General features: G+C 45.1%; 1 protein-coding gene across 7 annotated transcripts in view; it reads left to right on the forward strand.

Annotated features, from left to right (window-relative positions):
• LUC7L (LUC7 like) overlaps positions 1-25943 on the forward strand; it is a 36625-nt gene extending 10682 nt beyond the window's left edge. For 4 of the 7 annotated variants that reach the window (XM_025984936.2, XM_025984939.2, XM_072754309.1 and 1 more), the window contains 7 exons: positions 9347-9457; positions 11393-11536; positions 16239-16415; positions 20212-20300; positions 24039-24068; positions 24657-24824; positions 25593-25943. In XM_025984936.2, the coding sequence (XP_025840721.1) occupies positions 9347-9457; positions 11393-11536; positions 16239-16415; positions 20212-20300; positions 24039-24068; positions 24657-24824; positions 25593-25734 (861 nt within the window). In that variant the 3' untranslated portion in view covers positions 25735-25943. Of the gene's footprint in view, positions 1-9346; positions 9458-11392; positions 11537-16238; positions 16416-20211; positions 20301-24038; positions 24069-24656; positions 24862-25592 lie in introns of all 7 variants that reach the window. The other 3 variants (XM_025984938.2, XM_072754313.1, XM_072754310.1) reach the window with 1 other exon arrangement.

Consider the following 25943-nt stretch of genomic DNA (forward strand, 5'->3'; position numbering starts at 1 on the left):
GGACCCCAGGATCACCACCTGAGCTGAAAGCAGAGGCTTAACCACTGAGCCACCCAGGTGCCCCAGAAATGGAGGATTAAATAATCCTGGTACACCTCCTGGGTAACTCAACATCTTCAGATGTGAAAGCACTTGTTAGCATGGTCAGTTCTAAGATTCTATCTTAGTGATAGACTTGCACATAAAGCTAAATTTGTTCTAGAATATTTCTATAGCATTTATAACTGCAAAAAAACAGCAACCAAGTAGCTGTCCTCAGTAAGGGACTGCCTAAATCACAGTTGCTCTTTAGGACGAAATGATGTATAGCTGTGAAAAGAGAATTGAGCAAGTTCACTGTATTGTTGATGTGAAATTATCTACATGATGGGTTAAGTGGATATGCAGTGTCTGATATGATGCTTCCATAGTGTTTATTTAACTCATTCTTTTAGAAGATTTTATTTGAGAGAGAGCACACAGGTGTGCACGAAGTGTGGGGGAGGTGGGGAGCAGGATAGAGGAGCAGAGGAAGAGGAAGACTCCACGCAGAGCAAAAGCCAGATACAGGATTCAGTCTCATAACCTCTGAGATCATGACCTGAGCCGAAGTCAAGAGTTGGACCCTTAACTGACTGAGCCACCTGGGTGCCTCTTAGTGTGTGCGCGTTTTTTTAAGATACTAATTTTTTTTTTCTAATTTTTTTTTTTAAGGTCTATTTATTTTAGAGAAAGAGAGGGTGGGCGTGCACACAGGTGGTAGGAGGGGCGGGGGTGAGGGAGCATCTTCCCCACTAAGTGCAGAGCTGGACATGGGCCTCAATCCCATGACCTTGTTGTTGTTGTGGTGGTTTATTTTTTCATGAGAGACACAGAGAGAGGCAGAGACATAGGCAGAGAGAGAAGGCTCCCTGTGGGGAGCCGGATGGGAACTGGATCCCAGGACCCTGGGGTCATGCCCTGAGCCAAAGGCAGCCTCTCAATGGCTGAGGCACCCAGGCATTTCTTGTTGTTGTTTTTTTAATTTTTTAAATTTTTATTTATTTATGATAGTCACACAGAGAGAGAGAGAGAGAGAGAAGAGACAGGCAGAGACATAGGCAGAGGGAGAAGCAGAAGCAGGCTCCATGCACTGGGAGCCCGACGTGGGATTTGATCCCGGGTCTCCAGGATCGCGCCCTGGGCCAAAGGCAGGCGCTAAACCGCTGCGCCACCCAGGGATCCCCTCTTGTCTTGTTTTTTAAACAATGTTTTAAATTGTGTACATCTTTATTTTTACTTATTTTTATGTGAGCTCTGTGCACTTCACGACCCTGTGATCAGGAGTTACATGCTCTACCCACTGAGCCAGCCAAGTGCCCCTCCACAGTTTGTGTGTTTTTTTTAACAAGGCTGTTGTACACCTATTAATATTTTCAGATGAGGAGAGAGATGTTCCTATATATAGGAATTAGGTTTTCATTTTAAAAGGTAACCACCCCTCCGCTCTACCCCTTAAAAATCATTTTTGATCTTATAGATGGTTCATATTAAAATGTTTGATAAGAAGTGCTGTAAACACGTGGAAAAGGTCCTTCTACCCTGAGGAATGAAGGTCAGCTTGGAGTAGCTGTATTTGAAGGAGGGTAGTCAGGGCATAGTCCGCATGTGAAAGCATATATGTACTTCTTGCAGAACTCTGCTGTTGGGAACATATCTTAGGGATATGTGTAAAAGAGTACATAGAAAAGATGCTCATTGCAACCGTTTTTTATTTTATTTTGAATATTTTATTCATGAGAAGCAGAGAGAGAGGTAGGTAGGGAGCCTGATGCGGGACTTGATCCTGAGATCCCAGGATCCCAACCTGAGCCAAAGGCAGATGCTCAACCACGGTGCCACCCAGGCGTCCCTGCAACCTTTTTTTAAAGGGAGAAAAAGAAGCTATAATCAAGCTTATTGGAGAACGAGTTATGTAAATTGTCTTGTCACACAGTGGAATGTTGCTTTGTAAAGCCAGAAGATATCTCTGGGTGTTAGGGAGGGAGATTTTTAAAAAGTTTCTCCATTGGCTTTTGATATAATTCACATGCCATAAAATTTACCCAAGGTTCTCTTTTGTTTCTTTAAAGTGAGCACCATACCCAGCATGGAGCCCTTAAGTTTTGTGTTTTTGGTTTTTTTTATTAAAGATTTTATTTATTTATTTATTCATGAGACACACACACACAGAAAGAGAGAGGCAGACACACAGGCAGAGGGAGAAGCAGGCTCCATACAGGGAGCCCGAGGCGGGTCCCAGGATCATGCCCTGGGCCGAAGGCAGGCGCCAAACTGCTGAGCCACCCAGGGATCCCTGGAGCCCTTAAGTTTTTAATTTATATATATCAGTAGTGTTTGCATGTACATGGGTTACTCTTAACTACAGTGATTAAAAGTGGCGTGGCTGTAAAATACCAGGCTAAGACAGCTTTTTTTTTTTTTTTTTTTAATTTTTATTTATTTACGATAGTCACACAGAGAGAGAAGGAGAGGCAGAGGCAGAGACATAGGCAGAGGGAGAAGCAGGCTCCATGCACCGGGAGCCCGACGTGGGATTCGATCCTGGGTCTCCAGGATCGCACCCTGGGCCAAAAGCAGGCGCTAAACCGCTGCGCCACCCAGGGATCCCCCCTAAGACAGCTTTTTATCTCCTTAGTTTTGCAGAATAAACTTTTATGGAAAAATAAAGCTTTTCTCAAAATACAGATTTATTAAGTTAATTTGATGAAAATTGGTTTTTAAATCTTTTCATAGGTAGTGCACGTTCACTTTGGGAGATTCCAGAGGTCTAAAAGGCTCTGGCAAAAAGTCTCCCCTTTCCATGTGACCAACCATGAAGTCAGTTTCATCTTTTAAAGATAGCTGATTCAGGATGAACAGATACGTTTATCAGAAAGGCTAGTTGTGGTTTTTCTTGTCGAAATTGCAGTTTTAAGAAGCAGAATCCTTCAGAAACATTTTAGCCAGCTGTGATCAGTGGGCCGGCTGTTGCTAATCCTGACCTACAGATTATAGACTATTGTAGTCAGGTCTGTGCGAAAGCTTTGCATACCAATGGTCCTGCTAAGACAGCCATGCCTTTTATTAATTCTTTCATGAAAGAAAACCTTTTTTAAAACTTGGGTTTTTAATTGATTTGCTAATTCTTGGTACATTAGTTTAAAATTCTGTCTTTAGGGGCTCCTGGGTGGCTTACCTCAGGGCGTGATCCCCAGTCTTGGGATCAAGTTCCGTGGCAGGCCCCCCACGGGGAACCCGTTTCTCCATCTGCCTATGTCTCTGCCCCTCTCTCCTGTGTCGCTTATGAATAAATAAATCTTAAAATAAAATTCTGTGTTTATAGAAGGTATTATTTACAGAGGATCTATTTTCATAATTAGTTGCTGAATTTATAGATTGACATTTGACTTTCAGTAGGTCTTTTTTAAGAGCTCAGCCCTTTTTTGGGATCCCTGGGTGGCTCAGCGGTTTAGCATCTGCCTTCAGCCCAGGGCATGATCCTGGAGACCCGGGATCGAGTCCCACGTCAGGCTCCCTGTGTGGAGCCTGCTTCTCCCTCTGCCTGTGTCTCTCATGAATAAATAAGTAAGTAAATCTTAAAAAAAAAAAAAAAAAAAAAAAACTCAGCTCTTTTTACAAATTTAAAATATTTAAGCAATTTTTAAGAAGCTATCCTGCAGGGACATTTGCTTATGTATGAGAAGACATAAAATGTTCATTGGATCATTTTGAAATAGTGAAAATACCCAGATAGGTTTGGTTTTGAAGGGGCTAAAGTAGTTGCCTTACAGTGAAATGAAATACTGCATTAGCTGTGGATGGCAGAAGAAGGCGTATCTGTTGATGTGAAGAAGAAAAATGGAAAGTTGCCACTCTGGTGGAATGAGAATTGTGTATTTAGGTTTGCATCCTAATGCAATTTAAAAAAGAATGTACCAAATGTTCTTATACCAACAAGAACAACTTGCTTCTTACCTTCCACAAGCTGATCTTGGTTGGTTAGATTTGTAGCAGTGTTTCAGAGCAGTCTCTGGAGGCCTGTGTCACATGGCCAGTTCAAGGATTGGCTCTGGGTCAGAATTCTGAGGCTCTGCTGGCTCAAAGGAAGTAGGGAGTTGTGCTCATAGAACTGTTAACAATTTAAAGCTATGCTTACACAGATTATTTTTCTGTAGAAAAAGACTAAGGTTGATTTACCAGGGCTTCCTTGACTGATTTGAGAAAGCGAGAGATCTCACCCATGCGTCATGCGTAAGGGTGGGAGAGGCGGAGGGAAAGAGAACCTGAAGTGGATCTGCTGAGTGCAGAACCCTTCACGGGGCTCAATCCCATGACCCTGAGATAGGACCCTGGCTTCTCACGGATCTCCAGACCGCACACCTCAGTCATTTCATCTGTGAACACATCAGCTTTTCCATTGCCATGGGTATGGAGACTTGGTATCATCCTTGATGGTGACAATCTACTTGACGTGTCTTGAAGAATGTGTTACTGAGAAACTTTAAAGGTACAGAAGTGGGCAGGATAATGAAATTTCCGGGGTTTGTCTCCCAGTTTTCAGTGACTGTTGATGTGGAGACTCTTGTTTCATCTTTATCATTGTATTTCCCCACTGGATTTTTTTTTTTTTTTAAGGGGTGGGTGAGTGACTCAGTCGATTAAGTGCTTGCCTTCAGCCCAGGCCACCGTCCCAGGGTTTTGGGATCAAGCCCCACGTTGGGCCCCTGCTCAGCCGGCCTGCTTTTCCCTCTCCACACCGCTCCCCCAGCTCATGCTTGATTTTTCTCTCTTTCTCTCAAGTCTTTTTTTAAAAAGAGATTAGGTTTTTGTAAGTAATCCCTACATTCAACATGGGGGCAAACCCACAACCCTGAGATGAAGTCACACGCTCCACCGCCTGAGTGCTAGGCACCCCATGCCCCACTGTCGGTTCGGATTACTTTGTACTAGCTGCTAGACAGAACTGCACTGCTAAACACTGTAAATACTACATCTAGAGGGAGGACTGTGTTAAAACCAGTCATTTTAAAAATAATTTCTTAGTATGTGATAATGTTTAAATTTCCGAGATTGCTTCAAAAGGGATTCTTTTATAAAAGTTTTATTTCTTTGACTCAGGATTCAAAATAAGGGCTACACATTAGAATGCTTTGTAAGTCTTTTTAAATCTATTTGTTTGAAAAAATTTTTTAAAAGTCTCCCTGGATTTTGCTGATTATAACCTCATGATGTCTTTTTAACATGTTTCCCCTAATCTTTACAACTTCTGTACTCTAGGAGTTAGATTTGGAGGCTTTAACATCATGTTCTTTTGTGACTGAAATATTTCAGAGGCAGAGCTTTGCACTTGCTGTTGCATCACCTCACCTGGCACAGTGATCAGTTTGTTTGTTGCAGGCAGCCTTAACCTATTGATTGTCAAGGTCCCCTTCAGCTTCAGGTTTTGGCCTGATCCTTTAAGCAGCAATTGAGGATTATTGCCTAATTGCAAGATGAGTTATTTCACTAAGGTTGCAGCATTTCTTACTAATGTAAAAACATGTGAAACCTCTCCACTCTTGTTTTTCAGTCACCTGGGTGCCTCCAGAAGTAACCGATGTCTTCTGTTTCCTTTGGGGTTTATGTGGATACCTGAGGCAGACAGTGTCTATATTCTCTTTTATTTTTTATATAGATGGTAATCTGTACACCTTGTTCTACACCTGCCACTTCGTTTTTTGTTTTTTTGTTTTTTTTAACTTTTTATATAGAGTTCCTTATTCCTTTTTTGGCTATGTAGTATTTCAAAGGATGGGTGTCTAGTTTATATGACCAGTCCCCTGTTGATGGTTGTGGTGCTGCATTACATGTTGCCATCATATGCACGTATCCAGGGGAGATTCCTAGATGCAGAACTGTTGGATCAGAAGGGTATCTGGGGTTTTGATGGTACCATAGTGTTACCCAGTGGGGTGAATGCTCCCACTAGCAGTGTAGAAGAGTTCTCCCATCTTCACATCTTTGCTAACAGTGAGTAACCGTATTTGGGCATATTAAGAGGTATAGAAAGGTATTTCTTTGCGTAGGTATTGCCTGCCTGGACCCTCGACTTGAGCTTGGTGGGTGGAACCACTGGTGTTTTATCTGGGAGAAGGTGTCTCCCTATCTTTACCATTGGCTCCCTCTAGGTCAACACAGTCTCATCCTGACTGTGCCAGGGGCAGGCCTGATTTCTCGAAAGTACTTTGTCCAGAAATTCCTTAGGAAAGGGTGTAAAATGTTTTGCTACTAGGCAATCTGTATAAAGAACATTTTAAGGTGCACCGGGGTGGCTTGGTTGGTTTAACATCGGTCTTTAGCTCAGGTTGTGATCTAGGGTCCTGGGACCAAGCCTTGCATCGAGGCTCCTTGCTCAGCGGGGAGCCCGCTTCTCCCTCTCCACCCTGCTTGTGCTCTCTCTTACTTTCTGTCTCTCTCTCTCTCAAATAAATAAAATCTTTTTTAAAAAAACAAAATGACATTTAAAGTTTCTCAACTCGAAAACTGGCAAGCAGCAATGTTAACACATTAATTTACCTTGTGAAAACGAGCGTTTCTTTAGTGTCAATATATTGAAAATATAAAGATTTTGATTCTTCTTAATTTAATAAAAAAAAGATAGTTAATTTTTTCCCCTAAATTGTCTTGCTTTGTGATGTTTTATTTGACAGGTTCTGAAACTACACATCCTAAATAATTTTCAGACTATCTTTAATATACCAAATGAGACCAGTTCTAATTATACCTACTTTTTCTATGTACAGATACAAAAATAATAGTTCCATTTACTAAGTCGGATATCCTGGGTTAGAATCCCTTTATGACCTTGGGCAAGTTGTTTTAACTTTTTCTATTCATCCATGAACCAGGCTGGTGGTGACTGCCTCAGAGTTGTGCACATTGAGCGTAGGGACTTTGGAGTCCTCATATCCTGGTGCCATCATTTAGTAGTTTGGAAACTACCTTAATTTCTTCATCTGGGAAATGGAGACCTTCACAGTTTCTAGGTGGCCATTTTAAGACATATGTGGGCATGCAACATAGCACAAGGGCACGTGTTCCCTGTGACCAGCCTCAGGCTCCCTGATGTCTGGCCAGTGTCATTTCTACTGGGCTGGCAACAGCTGGGAACAGCACCACACAGTCCTGAGTGTGGAGGAATAGCCTCCAGCCACAGTGAGACTTCTCTGCCTACTTTGTGCCAGCACTGTGCTCAGGCATCCATACCACTCTTCAGTTGTAGAGATTGGGTGACTTTGTAGTAAATGGTAGGTTGTGATAAGGTCTTAATTTGTAGACTTGAATACTTTTTTTTTTTAAGCTTTTATTTGAGAGAGAACATGAGTAGGGCAGGAAGGGGCAGAGGGAGGAGTAGAAGCAGGCCATCCGGTGAGCAGGGAGCCACCATGTCAGCCTCAATTCCAGGACCCCAAGATCATGACCTGAGCCAAAGGCAGATGCATAACCAATGGAGCCACCCAGGCCACTGACATGAATTCCTTTTTTTTTTTTTTTTAAATTATTTAAGTCATATATTTTAGGACTCAATTTGTAGTTGACAAACACATTAAAGAAAAGAAGGGGCAGTCGATCAGTGCCATCTTTTAAAGGATGTGGCAGTTAAAAGATGTCTCTCTGTTGTGCCTATTCTATGTGTGAAGTTTGCCATTTAATTTTTAGCTTATCAGATGCCTGAGTCTGTAGCTAATTTGGGTTCTGCTGAAGCTGCAGCTGATTGCTTTAATTGGTCGGCGCTGGCAGGATTGTCTCGTGGTCTGTTCCCACTGGACCCCTGATGAGGGGATTTATGGGTCTGGTGCAGGTGTGAGATGGCTCTGTTTGGGTAGATAATAAGGGACTCTGCACCACAGACTCAACACCTCTGTGTGGGTGTGGACCTGGGGCATTTGAGGTTAGTCTACTAGGCTCCTTTGTCCTATATGAGCACAGGTGGCATGTGACCTGTATCGGCTTGCTGGCAACTTGATCCTGGAGAGTTATCACCCTGTCAGCAGAGTTGGCAACCCTGTATCTTTCTGGGAAGTATAATACTTGCAGATAAACACTGATCATTTGCTTACCTGATTGTTTGATTTGAACATAGTGAAATGTTTATCAGGGAATGTTTGGATGACCAACAACAGGAAAGAGATCCTGAACTCCAAAATTGAAGTAAAATTGGGAGTTGACCTTAGTGGACAATGATGCTTTGCTTTAGCCTTTCTCCAAGCACCGTTGGGGGGCTTGGCACCATCACAGAGCCTCTTTGTCTTGACCTATGTCCAAGTATGCATTTACTTGAAACAAGCGTTTTCTGGAGGAGACTATAACCCTCTTGTCCATTCTAGTGTCACACTAATCCTCGGGGAGTACGTTCTCTTGCCCATCTTTGGGCGGAGGGTCATAGATTATCACCATTTGGTCTGTTGGCCTTTCATTGGCTTTATATCACCTCCACCCAGAGGTTTTTCTTCTGTATTTTTTTGGTGATAGATCCTGGTGCAGTCCTGTCCTCCTGTGCTACACTCCTTGCTGTCATACTTAACACAGTGCCACCATCTGCAAGTGGACAAGTGGGTGTAAATTATGAGGTGCTGCTTGCTCATCACTGGTCCGAGCCTGACAGATATCCTATTTGTATGTTTTATATGGAGTTATGCTGGGACCTTTGACTGGTCATGGCAAAATAACTGTCTAACACGTGGAGCAGCTTATTGGTGTTTCCCCACAAGTCTTTTCAGAGTGAGCAATTAGATTTCTAGAGTTTCTATTCCATTATCTCTTTGGGTAAGTAGTAACCAGTTTTCCTGCTACTTTAGACAGGCAATAACTAATTATGCTCACAGCTCTCAGTAATATTTGTTCTATTGTTTTGTTTTGAGGTGGAAGGGGGAACTCTACCCTCAGAACATGAGGGAATAATATTTACGTGGCTCACACAGACCAGTGAGTACATCATCCACACCCCCAACAGCTCACCAGAAGAGGGCCTCTGATACTAGTCCAGGCTTTCCTACCCCTCAGAGAACGCTATTAATTATGACCAAAAAAATTCTGGGAAATGTTATTGAGGGATGGGGGTCCTTTTACAAATTTTAGAAGTAAACAGATCAGATGAGAAGATAATGCTTCTAAATGATCACTTGGTTTAACAAAGCCCCTTGGTTTAATGTGATTATGGATGTGCTAGCTGTAGTGTAGCTTAAGATCTTCCCACTGAAGTTACAGGCTTTAAAAAAACCAACCCAGGAGTATATGTCCTATTGAACTGATGGGTTCTAAGACCTTACTTGTAACTGATCATAGCTCTCTGCTTCTCCTGAGTTAGGCAATGGATCACTTGGAATCCTTTATTGCCGAGTGCGATCGGAGGACTGAGCTTGCCAAGAAGCGGCTAGCAGAGACGCAAGAGGAGATCAGTGCAGAAGTTTCTGCGAAGGTATGCCTGGGAGACTTTCTCCTTGAGTTGTGTGTACAGATCTGTGTCTTCTAAAAACCATTCTGCCAACAGGCTAGTAGCTTGCCATTACCACTGACAGTGTGCCTTTGAGGTGGACAGTCCTTGCTGCCTTGCTGCTTTTCAGTAAGAAGAGAAGGCTGCCCGTGAGCTCGCAGCCTCCAGGAGCTGCTTGCTGCCCTGTCTCTGCCTCTACTGTACAGGCTTTTTTTTTTTTCCTTTTTTTTTAACTGTGATGCCACAATTTTATTTTATTATTATTTTTTTAAGATTTTATTTATTCATGAGAGACACAGAGAGAGAGGTAGAGACTCAGCCAGAGGGAGAAGCAGGCTCCATGCAGGGAGCCCAATGTGGGACTCGATCCCGAGTCTCCAGGATCAGGCCCTGGGCTGAAGGCAGCGCTAAACCGCTGAGCCACCCGGGCTGCCCTGTACAAGCTTATTAAAGTTTGCTTTTTTAACACCTCCACATAAAACAGGAAAGGGGGGACAGTTATTTGGGAAATGGTTAGACTGTGGGGCAGTTGTCCTGCACAGTAAAGAAGGTAGATCTGTGTGTCATGGGCCTGTCAGCACACCCCTCTACCCTTCCCCTCTTTGAGTGCAGCTGATGAGTCTCTTCGGTGTCTTTGCCTCTCAATTTTGTAAAAGTGTTGCTTAGAATATATGTAGTTGCAGAGGACGCCTGGCTGGCTCAGTGGTTGAGCATCTACCTTCAGCTCAGAGCGTGATCCCGGATTGAGTCCCACATCAGGCTCCCTGCATGGAGCCTGCTTCTCCCTCTGCCTGTGTCTCTACCTCTCTCTCTATCTCTCATGAATAAATAAATAAAATCTTTTTTTTTGAATAAATAAAATCTTAAAATATGTGTAGTTGCTAACTGGACCATAGGTGCTACCTTATTTCTAAAATTAAATCCCAAATGATTAGACATTTTGGATATGTTACAAGTTTATGCATTTAAACCTGGACGTTTGGGATCCCTGGGTGGCGCAGCGGTTTGGCGCCTGGCTTTGGCCCAGGGCGTGATCCTGGAGACCCGGGATCGAATCCCACGTCAGGCTCCCGGTGCATGGAGCCTGCTTCTCCCTTCGCCTGTGTCTCTGCCTCTCTCTCTCTCTCTCTATGACTATCATAAATAAATAAAAATTAAAAAAAATAAATAAATAAACCTGGACGTTTTGTGGCCCTTACCAGGTTGAGGCGTGATAGAAGATGTGAGAAGAGACAGCCTAGAAAGTGACCACCATGATGACTTTGGCAACCATTTTGGAAGTGACAGGGATGCTGCTGCTCTTACTGGAATGTAGCACACAGGTTTAGTTTAAGGTCACAGACACAAAGGGGCCAGTTAGGATGTCAAAATTGTTACAGTTTGCTTGTGATCCAGCAAAGATCTTGGCTATTTCATTTCATTTAATTTTGGTGGAACAGATTAGAAGTACAGCAGGAAAAACACTCATTGTCTCTCTGTTAAGATCTTTTGGTTTTAGGGACACCCAGGTAACTCTGTGGTTGAGCATCTGCTTTTGGCTCAGGTGGTGATCCTGGGGTCCTGGGATTGAGGCCCACCTCAGGACTTCCTGCTCAGCGGGGACTCTGCTTCTCCTCCTTCTGACTGCTGCTCCCCCTTTCTTGTGTGTACTTCAGCTCTGTCTGTCAAGTGAATGAATAAAAAAAAGAAATCTTGGGGCACCTGGGTCCCTCAGCGATTGAGCGTCTGCCTTCGGCTCAGGGCATGACCCCAGGGTCCTGGGATCGAGTCCCACATCGGGCTCCCCATAGGGAGCCTGCTTCTCCCTCTGCCCGAGTCTCTGCCTCTCTCTCTCTCTGTTTCTCATGAATAAATACGATATTAAAAAAAAATCCTTTGGTTTAGATGTTTGCTGACCTGCTTGTTTCTGTTTTCCCTCAGGCAGAAAAAGTACATGAGTTGAATGAAGAAATAGGAAAACTACTTGCTAAAGCTGAGCAATTGGGAGCTGAAGGAAATGTGGATGAATCCCAGAAGATTCTTATGGAAGTGGAGAAAGTCCGTGCAAAGAAGAAAGAAGCTGAGGTTGGTGGTAAAATGTCTTTGAGATAGAGGAAACATAGTAACCCCAGAATGTTGACCTTTTGGGCTAAAATGAAATTATTCCATTTTTTTAATATTGGGGAAAAGTTGGAAATAGGGTGTTATGTGGATAGGATTGTAGGGTTTAGAGTCAGCATGTTTGGGTTTGTGCTTTTGCTCTGCCTCCTGTGACCTATGTGTGACATTGGACCTGGAACTTGCCAACCATGAGCATAACACCCACATGCAGGCTGCAGTTTCAAGAGCTGAAGAGTCACTGGAGTGGTGTCTGTCATTTTACTCTCTCATCCTCTGGCTCTGTAGGGGTTTGCTGGGCCATGGTGGTTACTCAGCTGGTGTGAGTGGGCCAGAGTTGTAGTGCAGATTGATGTAAAGAACAAAATCTGGGTGTTCTTGGTGACACTGCATCTCTGGTAGAGAGAACCTGTGCAGATTGAGGGTAGCGTCCAAACGGAGTCAGCCTGGGTGCCAGGCCAGGATAAACTGGAAGGGTGGTGGAGAAACTTAGGGGCTCAGTGTTTGTATCATTGACAGCTGTTGTCTTCCTAGATTATTTTAACCATTGGATATGCTCTGACTCACAAGTCTTTACCACTGGAACTGGAAATGGCTCACACGGGCTTTGAGAATGGTGGGAATGGGAGAATCAGAGGGGGACGGGGATGATTGTGTTTCTGTAGTAAATGCTTGTTAAGCTCCAGCTGTGTGCCACATAGTTTTTAGTTGTGAGGAGGCACTCCTCGTGGAGACACCGCTGGAGGTGGGAGGAGATGCAGGTAGAAGGGTATGTGTACAGATGGATAAGATTGATTCAGATGAAGATAGGTGCTCAAAAGAAATGAGGTCTGAGTTTGAGAGTGGCTTTGTGTTTCCAGGGGTCTCCAGGTAGGGTAGGGTGATCCTGGAAGTGCCCTTAGCTGAGACGCACAGACTGAGAAAGTTATTAAGAGTGGTGGGGTAGGGAAGCCAAATAGATATGAGGAGATGGCATGTAGGTGCCCTGGTGCAGGTCTCTCTCTGCTTATCTCCCTCCCTACCCCTGGCACAGCATGATGCTTAACCCACAGTAGGAGCTCAGTAATGATTAACTGAATGCATGAGTAATGCCAAGGGCCTGTGGGTGCTAGAGTGATACCCACATTGGTAAATGCAGAGAGCAGAAGGGTTACTCAAGATGGGGCCATGCGAGGGTTGGGGTCAGCCGCATATGTCTATTGGATGCTGATGCTGAGATGATGCTTCATGTCCCTGGCAGCACCCCCTTGAGGGACATTCGTAGCTAATATGCTCCATCATTGAACATGAGAAGGAAAAGAATTCACAATACAGATGTTTTCTCTGTAAAATGTATTCACACCAAAAGACAGATGGGGTCATGAATGTGACAGTTGCAGGTGATGTTCTAATCAAATACTTTGAGTGGCATTGCCATGGAGATGTGTGACTTGGTAAATTTCTGAACAGTGTTCCCTGGCTTACAGAGTAGTTCCATTTCTGGGGAATTTGGTGTATATTCAAATTCTGCATTTTGCACAGTATTAAATCCTTGAGTGTTTATTATAAATGTAAGTCACGTATATAAATTCTTACATATAGGATCTATATTATCTGTATGCTGAAGTGAGAAACTTGTGTTTACATGTAGAACACAGTAAGGCTCTTGGGTTGCTGACAGCTCTACTAGAAAGGCCAGAGAGTCAAGAGGGAAGCTCTGTGGCTTCTTGGGGCACCCTGAGGTCCAGACCTTCATGCTTCCAGGAGCAGAGCCGTCACCGGAAATCTGTGGGATGGCTCAGAGATTTGTATGTAAATGATTGTCGATGAGGGGCTCATCATGCGGAGATGTGCAGACATCCCAGACCAGACCAGGATGTGGGATGCGTGGCTGTTCATGCCCAGGACTCGGAGTATCCTTGCCACAGCCACTGTCCTCCGTCCCCATGGCTGACAGTACCCTGGGAGGCAGCACCACTTCCTTAAAACCACTGGCAAGACAGGATGGTGCTGGGGAGGTCTCCAGTGTGCTCATCTCTGGCACCTGTGGGTTCCTTTCTGCTCAGCGCTCAAGGTTGTTGAATAGTCTGAAGGAAAAATACAGAGAGATCCTGTGTACCCTTTATCCAGTTTCCCCCAGTGATGACGTCTTGGGAAACCATAGCACAATATCACAGAAAGGATGTTGATAGTCACCATACAGAATATCCATCACCACTAAGATCCCTCCCATGACCCTTATGTAGCCTCACCCACTCCTCTGACCCCTGGCAACTATGAGCCTGTCCTCCATCTCTATATTCTTGTCGTTTGAAGAATGTTGTGAGACTGATTTTCTTTTTCAGTCAGCATAATTAGAGTTTATTTTGAAAGAAATTAGAGGGGTAGTAGTTAGTTTTGAAATTACAGAAAGGGATAGAGTATCACAAATACTTGTGTGCCCACCATATTTATCATTTTTGCCTAAGATTTTTGGTTTTTCCTTCTTTTTTTTTTTAATCCATGAGAGAGAGACACAGAGAGGCAGAGACATAGGCAGAGAGAGAAGCAGACTTCACATGGGAAGCCCGATGTGGAACTTGATCTTGGGATTCCAGGATCACACCCTGGGTCAAAGGCAGGCAGGTGCTCAACTGCTGAGCCACCCAGCTGTCCCTTGTTTTTTCCTTTGAATAAAAGCTGTAGCACATCATGATGGAATTGCAGGTTCTCGGTGCTTCCCTCTCCAGTCCCATACTTTCCCTCCCAGAGGCAGGCATTAGTGTGCATTCGATTCTGTCTTCATCCTTTACTACACATGTGTGCTTTCCATAAACTCTGTGTGTGTGTGTGTGTGTGTTGTAGGTTTAAAAGCTTTGTGCTTAAAAAAAAAAAAAAAAAAAAAAAAAAAAAAAAGCTTTGTGCTTTTAAAATATCCCACATCAATGCTGCCAACTGTGTATTTTTTTCTCTCGCATTATTCTCAGCACTGTTTATGAGGTCTCTGCCTGTTGCTCCATACAACTTCCTTCAGTTTATTGCTGTAGGGTTCCGTTTCATGAACATGTGGCTGTCCATTGGCAGTTTTCTGGTTTCTTTCTTTTTTTTTTTAGTTTTCTGGTTTCTTATCTTCAAAGACAGTTCACAGCAAGTATCCTTGCGCTTGTTTGTTGGCACACGTATGAGCATGTTCTAGGACATATGCCTAGAAGGGTTCCTGGTAATGGCTTGCACCTGTGTTGCTTTCGCAGCTAATTCAGTTGCATTGTTAGTTGCCCCAACATCATCGCCTGCCAGCAAGGTATGAGAGTACCTTATTTTTTGTCTTTGCCAGTTTAGTGAGTGACATTGTGTCTCATTGTAATCTGCATTTGCCAGGGAAGTTAGAGCATATGAACTAATGGAAGATCCCTTTAAGAATCAGTGGCTGTGGGGGATCCCTGGGTGGCTCAGAGGTTTAGCACCTGGCCTTCAGCCCAGGTCGTGAACCTGGAGTCCCGGGATCGAGTCCCACGTCAGACTCCCCTCAGGAAGCCTGCTTCTCCCTCTGCCTGTGTCTCTGCTTCTCTCTGTGTCTCAGGAATAAATAAATAAAATCTAAAAAAAAAAAAAAAAAAACCTGATGAGAGTTCATTAGAATGCAGTTGAGTAGAAAATTTGGTTATTTAGGGACACCTGTGTGGCTTGGCTGTTGAGCACCTGCCTGTGGCTCAGGGCGTGATCCCGGAGTTCCTGGATCGAGTTCTGCATCAAGCTTCCTGTGTGGGGCCTGCTTCTCCTTCTGCCTGTGTCTCTGCCTCTCTCTCTTTTTCTGTGTCTCTCATGAACAAATGGATAGAATCTTTAAAAAAAAAAATCAGTAGCTGTTGGAATGCATTTCTTAAAACCTGGGTTTTGGTGGAGTGTTTTTTTGTTTGTTTTTGTTTTTGTGTTTTAATTGATGTGTTTTTGTTTTTTAATTCATGAGAGACAGAGAAGTAGGCTCCATGCAGGGAGCCCGATGCAGGACTCGATCTCGGGACCCCAGGACCACGCCCTGAGCCGAAGGCAAGGGCCAAACCTCTGGGCCACCCTGGCATCCCCAAAACCTGGGTTTTGAAGGCATGCTCTGACTTTGGCACCAGCACCAGGAGCCATGTCCTGCTTCATTTGTTCTGCATTTTATCTGTTCTGACGAGTGGCTGCCAGAGGGGGTGCATTTTGGTCTGCTCTGTTGGACATGTTCTTTATTGAAGAGAGTGTCTAACTTATTTGTCCATTAGTATCTTAGCTTTTAGGGCAGCATTTCTGGACTTTGGGACGTAGTCTTTGATGAGGAGCTTTTGTATGTTGCTTGTTTGGTTTGGTTTTTGTGCTTTGTTTTATGAAGGCCCCCTTTGAAGAGTCTCCCTTCTTGATTCTGTGGTCCTCCTAGCGCTCTCCACACACATAACTGAGACCTGCCTTCCCTGCTGGCCTCTGAGAACACCGCATCCTGCTCGTCTGAGAGTTTTTGAATGAATGTTCCTTATTGCTTTGAAATCATGATTCTTAGTTCATTTCATAAATGATGAAATTTGAATCAGTTAAAAATATCTAAAGCTTGTAAATGATTCGATTTCTGTTATTTAAAAGTCACCTCTGTAGTCCCTTCCAGTATTTCCATTTTGGGGGTTGAATATTTGCTTGCATTTCTGTGTACCTCACTTTGATTTACTCTGTTCTCGTCCAGGAAGAATACAGAAATTCCATGCCTGCATCCAGTTTCCAACAGCAGAAGCTGCGTGTCTGTGAGGTCTGTTCAGCCTACCTTGGGCTCCACGACAATGACCGTCGTCTTGCAGACCACTTCGGGGGCAAATTACACTTGGGGTTCATTCAGATCCGAGAGAAGCTTGATCAGTTGAGGGTACGTTTATGTATTGTGTTTCTGGAGAAACCCAAGAAGTCTTGTGATAGTCTCCATATTTTTTGACTTTTAGAAAAACTCGTGTTTTGATATTTTCTAAGAAAATGCCTTGAGTTTTAGAGTGAAATACTCAGATTTCATCACTTCATTCACACAAGAGAACTAAGGTCTTAATCCAAAAGGACCTTGGATATTTGTTTAGTCTGTACTTCTTGTGTAGGAAAAAATGCAGAATCCAGTCTTCTGGTATAGAGAGCTCTTGCACAGCTCTGAAATAACTTGTATTTGAAGATGGGAAGAGCCAGTAGTCTCATTTTTATCCTTAGGCAAAGGCGGATGTGTGGTTAGGTTAGACAGGGAAGGTGGAAGGTTGGGCAGGGGCAGATGCGTGGAGAGTGGTTAGGCTGGACAAAGATCACACTTCTGGCCCTTGCCTTTGAGCTGCCTCGGGAGGTTGAGAATGTGGTGGGGCTTTTAGTATAGTGCTGCTCCACCCCTGCCTACCTTTATTTCTTCCTCAAGGCTCCTTATTTTCCTGGGTTAGACTGTAAAACTTACCTTGGATACAGAACACTAAGAAGGAAGGGTGAACATGTTTCAGATAGTTTGGATTATTTTTCAGACTGGTGGAGTCTTCCCTGCTGCCTACAGGGACCACTAGGATGTTGCACTGGGAACTGTGCAGCCCTTCCCTCCAGACACATGACATTTGGTGGAAGGACAGACACATGGCACGTGACTGGGACACTATGACAAGGCGGAGGGCCTTGTGTGCCCCTAGAGGGAGCAGGGGACAGAGCCCTGCACTTGAGGGGTTGCCAGTAGGTGAGGTGTGAGTCTGGCACAGGGACTGGAGTTGGGGGGACAGCCACTGGACTGAAAATCACATTTTGCTCCTGTACTCCCTATAGAATATTGAAAAGTGATAGACTTTGTTACTTTTTTTATCTTTTTTTTTTTTTTTTTTTTTTTTTAAGATTTTATTTATTCATGATAGAGAGAGGCAGAGACACAAGCAGGTTCCATGCTGGGAGCCTGACGCGGGACTTGATCCCGGGTCTCCAGGATCATGCCCTGGGCCAAAGGCAGGCGCTGAACCACTGAGCCACCCAGGGATCCCTACTTTTTTTTTTTTAATTATTTTTTTGACAGTGTGTGTGTGTGTGTGAGAGAGAGAGAGAGAGAGAGAGAATGCAGAAGGGAAGGGCAGAGGGGGAAAGAGAATCACAAAAAGAATCCCAGGGAAAGGGAGAAGCAGATTCCCACTGAGCAGAGAGCTTGATGTGGAGCTCGATCTCAGGACCCTGAAATCATGACCTGAGCCAGAGTCAGAGGCTTAATGGACTGAACCACCGAGCTGCCCCTTCCATTTCTCCTTTAAACTGTATTTCCATTTCATATCACCCCATAATTTTCTCCTGATACTTTTTTTCCTGATACTTTTTTATACGTGAAAGCCTTTTACTTCTTTCTTAAGACATACTTCTCCAACAGAGATGAAACTACATTGAAATTTTTCCCCTGAAGCCTTAAAAACTTAAGTTTTTGTTTTTTAAAGATTTTATTTTTAAGTAATCTCTGTATGCAACCTGGGGCTGAAACTTAAAACCCTGAGATCAAGAGCAGCTGAGCCAGCCAGGCATCCCCTTAAGATCTTAAGTATTACCTAGATCTAGAAAGCATGTTTTGTCATTGCAGTTACAACTTGTACAGAGTTGACCAGAACAACACAAATATATTAATAGATTTTGATTATAGCTATTACACTAAGAACAAAAAATGTGTCAGGAAGTGCACCTCTAAACAATAAGAAGCAGAGAAGCAGGAGTGTTCTGGGCCCTAATCTGAGATGGCTTCACTTAATAGTGGTCCCAGAGGTACTCACACCTCCAGGCCACACGCCCAGGTAATAGGCAAGGCCTTCTTTGTTACTGGTGGAAGGACAGTGTCTTGGAAGTAGGGAGGTTTGTAAAGGTCTTAATGCCAGACCATAGCCCTGTGCTTGGTCACATCTCCTTTAGGAGTGTGTGTGGAAGTTGAGGGGCTGAAACTCCCCATCTTTTTTTTTTTTTTTTTTTTAGGATTATTTATTTATTTAATAAAAGATTATTCATGAGAGGCACAGAGAGAGAGAGGAGAGAGGCAGAGACACAGGCAGAGGAAGAAGCAGGCTCCATGCAGGGAGCCCGACGTGGGACTCGATCCCAGGACCCCAGGCTCATGCCCTGAGTCGATGGCAGGCACTAAACTGCTGAGCCACCCAGGGGTCCCTGAAACTTTCCATCTTTAACTTTAGCCATCTTTTTGTGCCTGCTCAGATCCAGGACAAGTGAAGCCAGGGGTGGAGAGCCGGAGGTGCCAAATAGGAAGGCTCTCTCGCATCTTGTGAGTGCTTTGAGGAGGATAGCTGGCCCCTCTCCTGTGGTCCTTGCTATACCCCATTGTTCAAGGACCTGGCTCCAGACTGTACTGAGATGTAGGATCATCCTTCATGAGCATGAGAAGACTGGTGACTCTTTGTCTCCCTGGCCTTACTTTACTCCCCCTTAGGGCTTCATTCCATCAGTGGAGGGGTGGGGGGATCAAAAGGATTTGGGTTGGTATTGGGGGTGGGGGTGTGTGGAGGCTGGACCTAGTACTTTCTCTGAGCTTTGTCTATTGCATTCCCGTAGTTTCTCTGGGCCTCCTCCTTTCTGTTGGATTGGATTGTCTTCTCTATTGTGTTCACAATCCATCTTGATGAGCGGAGTATTGAGCTTAATGTTGAAAGCCAGTTCTGGGCGCTCCTGGCTGGCTCAGTCAGTAGACTACATGACTCTTGATCATGGGGTTGTAAGTTTGAACTCCATGTTGGATGTTAGAGATTGCTTAAAATGGGGATCCCTGGGTGGCGCAGCGGTTTGGCGCCTGCCTTTGGCCCAGGGCGCGATCCTGGAGACCCGGGATCGAATCCCACATCGGGTTCCCGGTGCATGGAGCCTGCTTCTCCCTCTGCCTATGTCTCTGCCTCTCTCTCTCTCTCTCTCTCTCTCTCTCTCTCTCTCTGTGACTATCGTAAATAAATAAAAATTAAAAAAAAAAAAAAAAGAGAGAGAGATGGCTTAAAATATTAAAGCAAACAAGAAAGCCAGCCAGTTGTGGAGTGTTCACAGACCACCTCCCCTGGCCTGCTGTCCCCATGAGGCCGGGTCTAAAGCCAGTGTAGTGATGTAGCCCTCAGCACTCCCAAGGACAGGCTGCTCCTGGGCAGCAGGATATATTTGGTCAGACACGTGTTCTTTTTTACTGTAAAGTTTGTGGAGTCTCCTTTGTAAAAAACGAACTTTCTGGATTGGTGTGAAGTGAAAGATCAGTTTCTATGACTTTGAGCTATAGCACCTCTTAGAGTATGCAGCTTGTCCCTGAATATATGAGGTGAATTTATAAAAGCATTATTTTTGTGGTGCCTGGGTGGCTCAGTCAGTTAAGCATCTGCTTTCTGCTCTCAGGGTCCTGGGGTCCATCCCCACATGGTGCTCTCTGCTTAGTGGAGCATCTGCTTCTCCCTCTCCCTCTGCTGCTCCTCCTGCTTGGTGTTCTTGTTCTTTTTGTCTCTAATAAAATCTTTTAAAAATTAAGTAAAAGCATTATTTTCATGTATTTTCCATTAAGAAGTCTTAAAGGTGGTTATGTCCATTTCCTAATAGTTTCTTTTAGATTTTTAAATTACTGATACTGAAATCATAAAAAAGCGCTTTAACATTCATTTATTAGTTGGTATAACTTGTTCTTCTTTCATTTTCCAACTTTTATTTAGAAAACTGTGGCTGAAAAGCAGGAGAAGAGAAATCAGGATCGTCTGAGGAGGAGAGAGGAGAGAGAGCGGGAGGAGCGGCTGAGCAGGAGGTGAATCCACAGCACACACATGTCCAAGAAGACCCTGTTCCTTCCTCGCAGTCTGGCTTGTGCTACCGACCCACATGGCCCTTAAAAAGAAGCAAACACGTAGCATGTTCAGAGGACTGGGGTTTTGGTTGGCCTCAGAGGAGCTGTGCGATGCAGAGCGAGCCATCTGGAGCTGCACAGGCAGCTGTGGCGACCTAACTCGTCCCTGGGAAGGTGTAGGGGAGGGCTGAGCAGTAGAAGTGGGAGAGGAACCTGCTGTGCCCTGACCTGCCTTGTTGGGAACACAGCACTCAGCAGACAAGTTGGGCAGGAGCTGAGACTCGAGCTGGAGCGTGCTCCGCACACAGCTGTACTTGCTGTCGGGGAAAATCCTCCAGGGCTGAGTACACTGGAGCTGACTTAGGTTGTGGGGCCCTGCTGAGAACACGTGTGGATGGTAAGGGTGGAAGCGGCAAGGACTGAGGAGCTGACTAGGAGAGTGCTGGTGAAGGAGGTACCTGTGACAGGTGTGGGTGAGAAGGATCTGGGTGTGTTGGGGTAGAGCCGATAAGATTTGCTGGTAGGAGGTTGTGAGGCAGGCAAAGGGGGAATAGAGCTGGCTTCATGGTTTCTGGCCTGGAGTTGCCACTTAGGGGGATGGAGAAACTGGGAGTGGTATATTGGGGTCAGGAGGAGGTGGTGGGGAGAATTTGGCTCTAGCTGTATTCTATTTGAGATGCTTAGGAGACATCTGGTCAGAGTTCAGGGAAGAGGCTGGAACCAAGACCACACTGTCATGGGACATGCTCAGTGTCCTCGAAAGGCCCAGAGCTAGGCTTTCGTGGGGGAATTCCTTAGCGTGTAATTCGGGAAAGACCAAGAAATGTTTGTTGCGTTTTTAGTCTTCTCATTACTTTAACTACCTAACAGATTGATTGTAAAGAGACTAAAACAAAATACATTCAAATGGCATAAAAATGTATTAAGCATAACACGTAAGTCCATTTTTACACACAAGTGACCACTGCTGTGGCAGGGTGTGTCTGTTTGCACGGGTACATGCAGGATCTTTGCTTCATCTCTCAGACCTTCCCCAGTAGGAGTGCCCTTGGCAGACGGGTACACATGCCCGTGCAGTGACAGCACAACCACGCCCACCTCCATAATATTTGCCCATCTCCAACCCTGCCTCCAGCCGCCACCAGCCGGTTCTCTGTGAGTTTGGTTTTGTTTTTTAGATTCCACACATAATGGAGATCATACGTTATTTGCTTTCTATGTCTGACTGATTTTATTTTATTTTTAAGATTTTATTTATTTATTTATTCCCGAGAGAGGCAGAGACACAGGCAGAGGGAGGAGCAGGCTCCATGCAGGGAGCCCAATGCAGGACTCGATCCCAGGACCCTGGGGTCACACGCTGAGCCAAAGGCAGACATCCAACCTCTGAGCCACCAGGCGTGCCTCTGACTGATTTTTACACAGCATAATGCCTTAATGATCCGTCCATGCTGTCAGAGATGGCAGGATTTCTTACTATTTTATGGCCAAGTAGCGTTCTATTATGTATACACCTCACATCTTTTATCCATTTATCTGTTAGTTGACACTTAGGTTGTTTCCATGTCTTGGCCCTTGTAAATAAGGATGTGATGAATGGAGGGGTGTGGAGGTCTTTCTCAAGATGGTAATTTCATTTTCTTTGAATAAATACTCAGAAGTAGGTTTGTGGGACCATATGGTAGTTTTATTTTTAATTTTTTGAGGACCCTCCTTAACTGTTTTCCACAGTGGCTCCACAGGTTTAGTTGTCCGCCAACGGTGCACGAGGGTTCCCTTTTGTCCATGTCCTTGCCAGCACTTATTATTATTTTTTTAAGATTTTTTTTTTTTTTTTATCCACGAGAGATAGAGAGGCAGAGACACAGGCAGAGGGAGAAGCAGGCTCCCTGCAGGGAGCCCGACGTGGGACTCGATCCAGGGACCCTGGGGTCACACCCTGAGCCGAAGGCAGATGCTCAACACCGAACCACCCAAGCACCCCAGCACTTACTATTTCTTACCTTGTCTTTGACTTTTTATTTAGTTTTATTTATGATTTCTTAAGTTTTGGATGGTTATTGCTTTTCTAACAGGTGTGAGGCGATATCTCATGGTGGTTTTTATTTGCATTTCTAATGATGAGTGATGTTGGCTACCTCTGTGTTGTCTTTGAAGATATGTTTGGATCCTTTATCCGCTTTTTAAAATTTATCTTTTAAGATTTTATTTGAGAGAGAGCAAGAGAGAAACACAAGCTGGGGGAAATGGCAGAGGCAGAAGGAGAAGCAGACTACCTGCTAAGCAGGGAGCCTGATCTGGGGCTCTGATCCCAGGACCCCAGGATCATGACCTGAACTGAAGGCAGATGCTTCACTGACTGAGCCACCCAGCTGGGCATCCCAAGATCTTCCTGCTTTTTTTTTTTTTTTTTTTTTTTTGTCTGTTTTTTTTTTTTCCTTTGGAGTTGCAGGCATTCTTTATATATTTGGATATTAACCCCTTGTCAGATACTTGGTCCACACGTGTTTTTCCCACTTCCGGGTGGCCTTTCATCTTGTTGATTGGTTCCAGTGCCATACAGAGGCTTCTTAGTTTGATGCAGCCTCATTCCGTGTTTGTTTTTGTTTCTCACCTTCACTTTTTGATAACAGTTTCTATATAAAGCTATTTTTGTGTTTTGTTTTTTAAAGATTTATTTATTATTTGGGATGCCTGGGTGACTCAGCAGTTGAGTGTCTGGCTTCGGCTTAGGACATGATCCCAGAAGTATGGGATCGAGTCCCACATCGGGCTCCCTGCATGGAGCCTGCTTCTCCCTCTGCCTGTGTCTCTGCCTCTTTCTCTGTGTGTGTCTCATGAATGAGGATTTATTTATTTATTTGAGAGCCACAAGGGAGCTCTGGGGGGGTGGGACAGGACAAAGGGAGATAAGTCCTGGAGTGGAGCTCAATGACGGGGTTGGTCCCAGGACCCTGAGACTGACCTGAAACAAAATCAAGAGTTGGAAGCTGAACCGACTGAGCCACCCAGGTGCCCCTATAAAACTTTTTAAATGAGTGCTCTAATGATCATCCTTATAGATGTGCTTGAGTGCTTTATAAAATTCCTTAGAATTCCTAGGACAAATATCAGTAGGTGTTGGAAAAATTGCTTTCCAGGAAGCTGTCAGGTCATCCTCTGAATGCATGTTGTATGAGCATCTCCTCTCACATCCCCCTCAGCACTTTGTGGTGGTGCTCTTGTTATTTTTTGCTGTAGAACAGGATGTAAAACGAGAGCTCATTGTATAATGTGTGTTTCTTGGATTGCTGGTTGGTTGTGTAGTATTTCTCAAGGAGGTCATATGACCCTCAACTATCAATGAGCCTGTGTCTGGAACTTGAGGCTTTAACTTTGGCGTCCTTTGGTGACTGTAGATCCTGCCCAGCCCTGCATCTGCTGTGTGACACTCTGCATAGCTGTGTGAGTGTCCACTGCCGAGACTTTGCAGAGCCAGTTGTTGAACTTGAGCATAGCATTTGACCCCTGGGGACTGAGGGTTGGCCTGGTATTGTGAACGTTGACCAATGGAGCCATAGGCCTGAGCATGAGTGAGCCGTTAGAAATTAACAGGTTTCTGTGGGAAGCTGACACTCCTTCAGTTGTGGACTGAGGGGCAGGGCTGTTTGGGGGAAATTGTTCATCTTTTTGGTTTTTTTTTCTTCTTAATCATTTTAGGTCTGGATCAAGAACCAGAGATCGAAGGAGGTAGGTTTCCAAATCCATTAACATGTTCTCAGTGAAATGTCCTTTTTTTCTACATATTTGTCCTTTTTAAAATATATTTGAGAGGGAGAGAGAGTCCTAAGCAGATGCTGTCCTGTGCACATAGCCTAATGGGGGGCTTGATCTCATGACCCTGAGATAACCTGAGCTGAGACCAGGAGTCAGCCACTTAACCAACTGAGCCACACACGCATGCCCTCTCTGTACATTTTTTTCTTAATAGTGGACTTCTAAAGCTTCACCTGGTAGGCAAGGGCTGGTGAGGGGCCAGGTTTGGGCCATGTCTGTCTGTTGTCAGGTTGATTGGGGCTTAGTGTAGCAGATGGACGTACTGTAAATGAGAGAAGTCAGAAGGTGCTGCTGAGGCCTGTGGGTTGGCAGGGATTTCCTGGCAAGGTGTTTTTAGAAGCACCTGGGAGGGTTGGGCCTTAATTCTCTTTGACCAGAGGTTAGTTGGTGGGACTATTGTGAACCCCAGTAGGAGGGAAGGGGAGATGGCAGCGAAGCATCCATCAGAACCTGCTGCAAAAATGGGCAAGTTGGCCTTCAGATCCTTGTTGTCTGCTGCAGGTCACGCTCCCGGGACCGGCGTCGGAGGAGGTCCAGATCTACCTCCAGGGAGCGACGAAAGTCATCCCGATCCCGGTCCCGAGACAGACACCGGCGCCACCGCAGCCGTTCCCGGAGCCACAGCCGGGGCCACCGCCGGGCTTCCAGGGACCGGAGTGCGAAATACAAGTAACTACTCTGAGTCCTTCAGTAGCTGCAACCAGGAGTGAGCCCCTTCTCTTTGTGTTCCCAGGGTCTTCTGGGGGTCTGTCAGTGGGGCCTCTTGGCCATACCTGGCAGGGATGGGTCTGGAGATTTTGTTCAGGAGCCTGGCTGGGCATCTGTGGAACTGTGTTGGAGCCTTAAGGACTCGTGAACAGGGCCCAGGGTATGGGGAGCTGTAAGTTCAGAGCCACAGGTGGATGCAGGGCTGGCGCAGTTGAGAGGCTGTGGGGGTGGTTACATGGGCACAGCTCCCTTGTGACCTGCACACTCGGTGTCCCCTTGATGCACAGAGCCGCTGAGATTTGTGTCCTGACCAGGCCCTGCTTACCTCTGTTGTGGTTTTCTTAAGGGAAAACAAAAAACATTGATACACTCTGAGGTAAGCCCTGTGAGCATCTTTGTGTTGATTGTAGCCTTTTCTCCACTGTGTTTACATAATGGGTCATACTTCACATGTGCACTTTTGTTGTCCTTTGCTCCATTCATGTTACAGCAAAAGCTTGCCCTGTTAGGAGAAATCTTTACAAATGTCTTTTTAGTGGCTGCCTGAACACTCCCTTGTAGTGGTGTGGGCACTAGACAGCTGCCCTCTGGCCTGCCGAGGCCTTCCCCAGGTGTGCTGGGTCTCGGCCTTTCCTGACCTGGTGGTGAGGGTCAGAGCTGCCGGTGCTCCAGGAGCCAGCCAGAAGGGGGATGCCGGCCTCCTCTGAGCCTCTGGTTCTCGTTTCCCAGGTTCTCCAGAGAGCGGACATCGAGAGAGGAGTCCTGGGAGCACGGGCGCAGTGAGCGAGGGGCCGCTGATTGGAGGCTGGAGAGCTCCAACGGGAAGATGGCTTCGCGGAGGTCGGAGGAGAAGGAGGCTGGCGAGATCTGATCCTACACCTGGGCCTGTAAATAATCTGATAAACATTCAATACAGCCTAAAGTTACCCTTTATATTTGCTGAATACAACTCATCTTTTGTAGTTTACGATTTCTATTGTTTTGGAGCTAGCTGTGAGTTTCTAGAGATGTACAGAGTTGCTCCTGTGTTCTGGGGTTATGTTGAGTAGGAATAAATAAATCTGACAGACGGCCTCCTTA

Source organism: Vulpes vulpes, chromosome 3, assembly GCF_048418805.1.
Source record: "Vulpes vulpes isolate BD-2025 chromosome 3, VulVul3, whole genome shotgun sequence".
In the NCBI taxonomy this organism is placed as follows: domain Eukaryota; kingdom Metazoa; phylum Chordata; class Mammalia; order Carnivora; family Canidae; genus Vulpes; species Vulpes vulpes.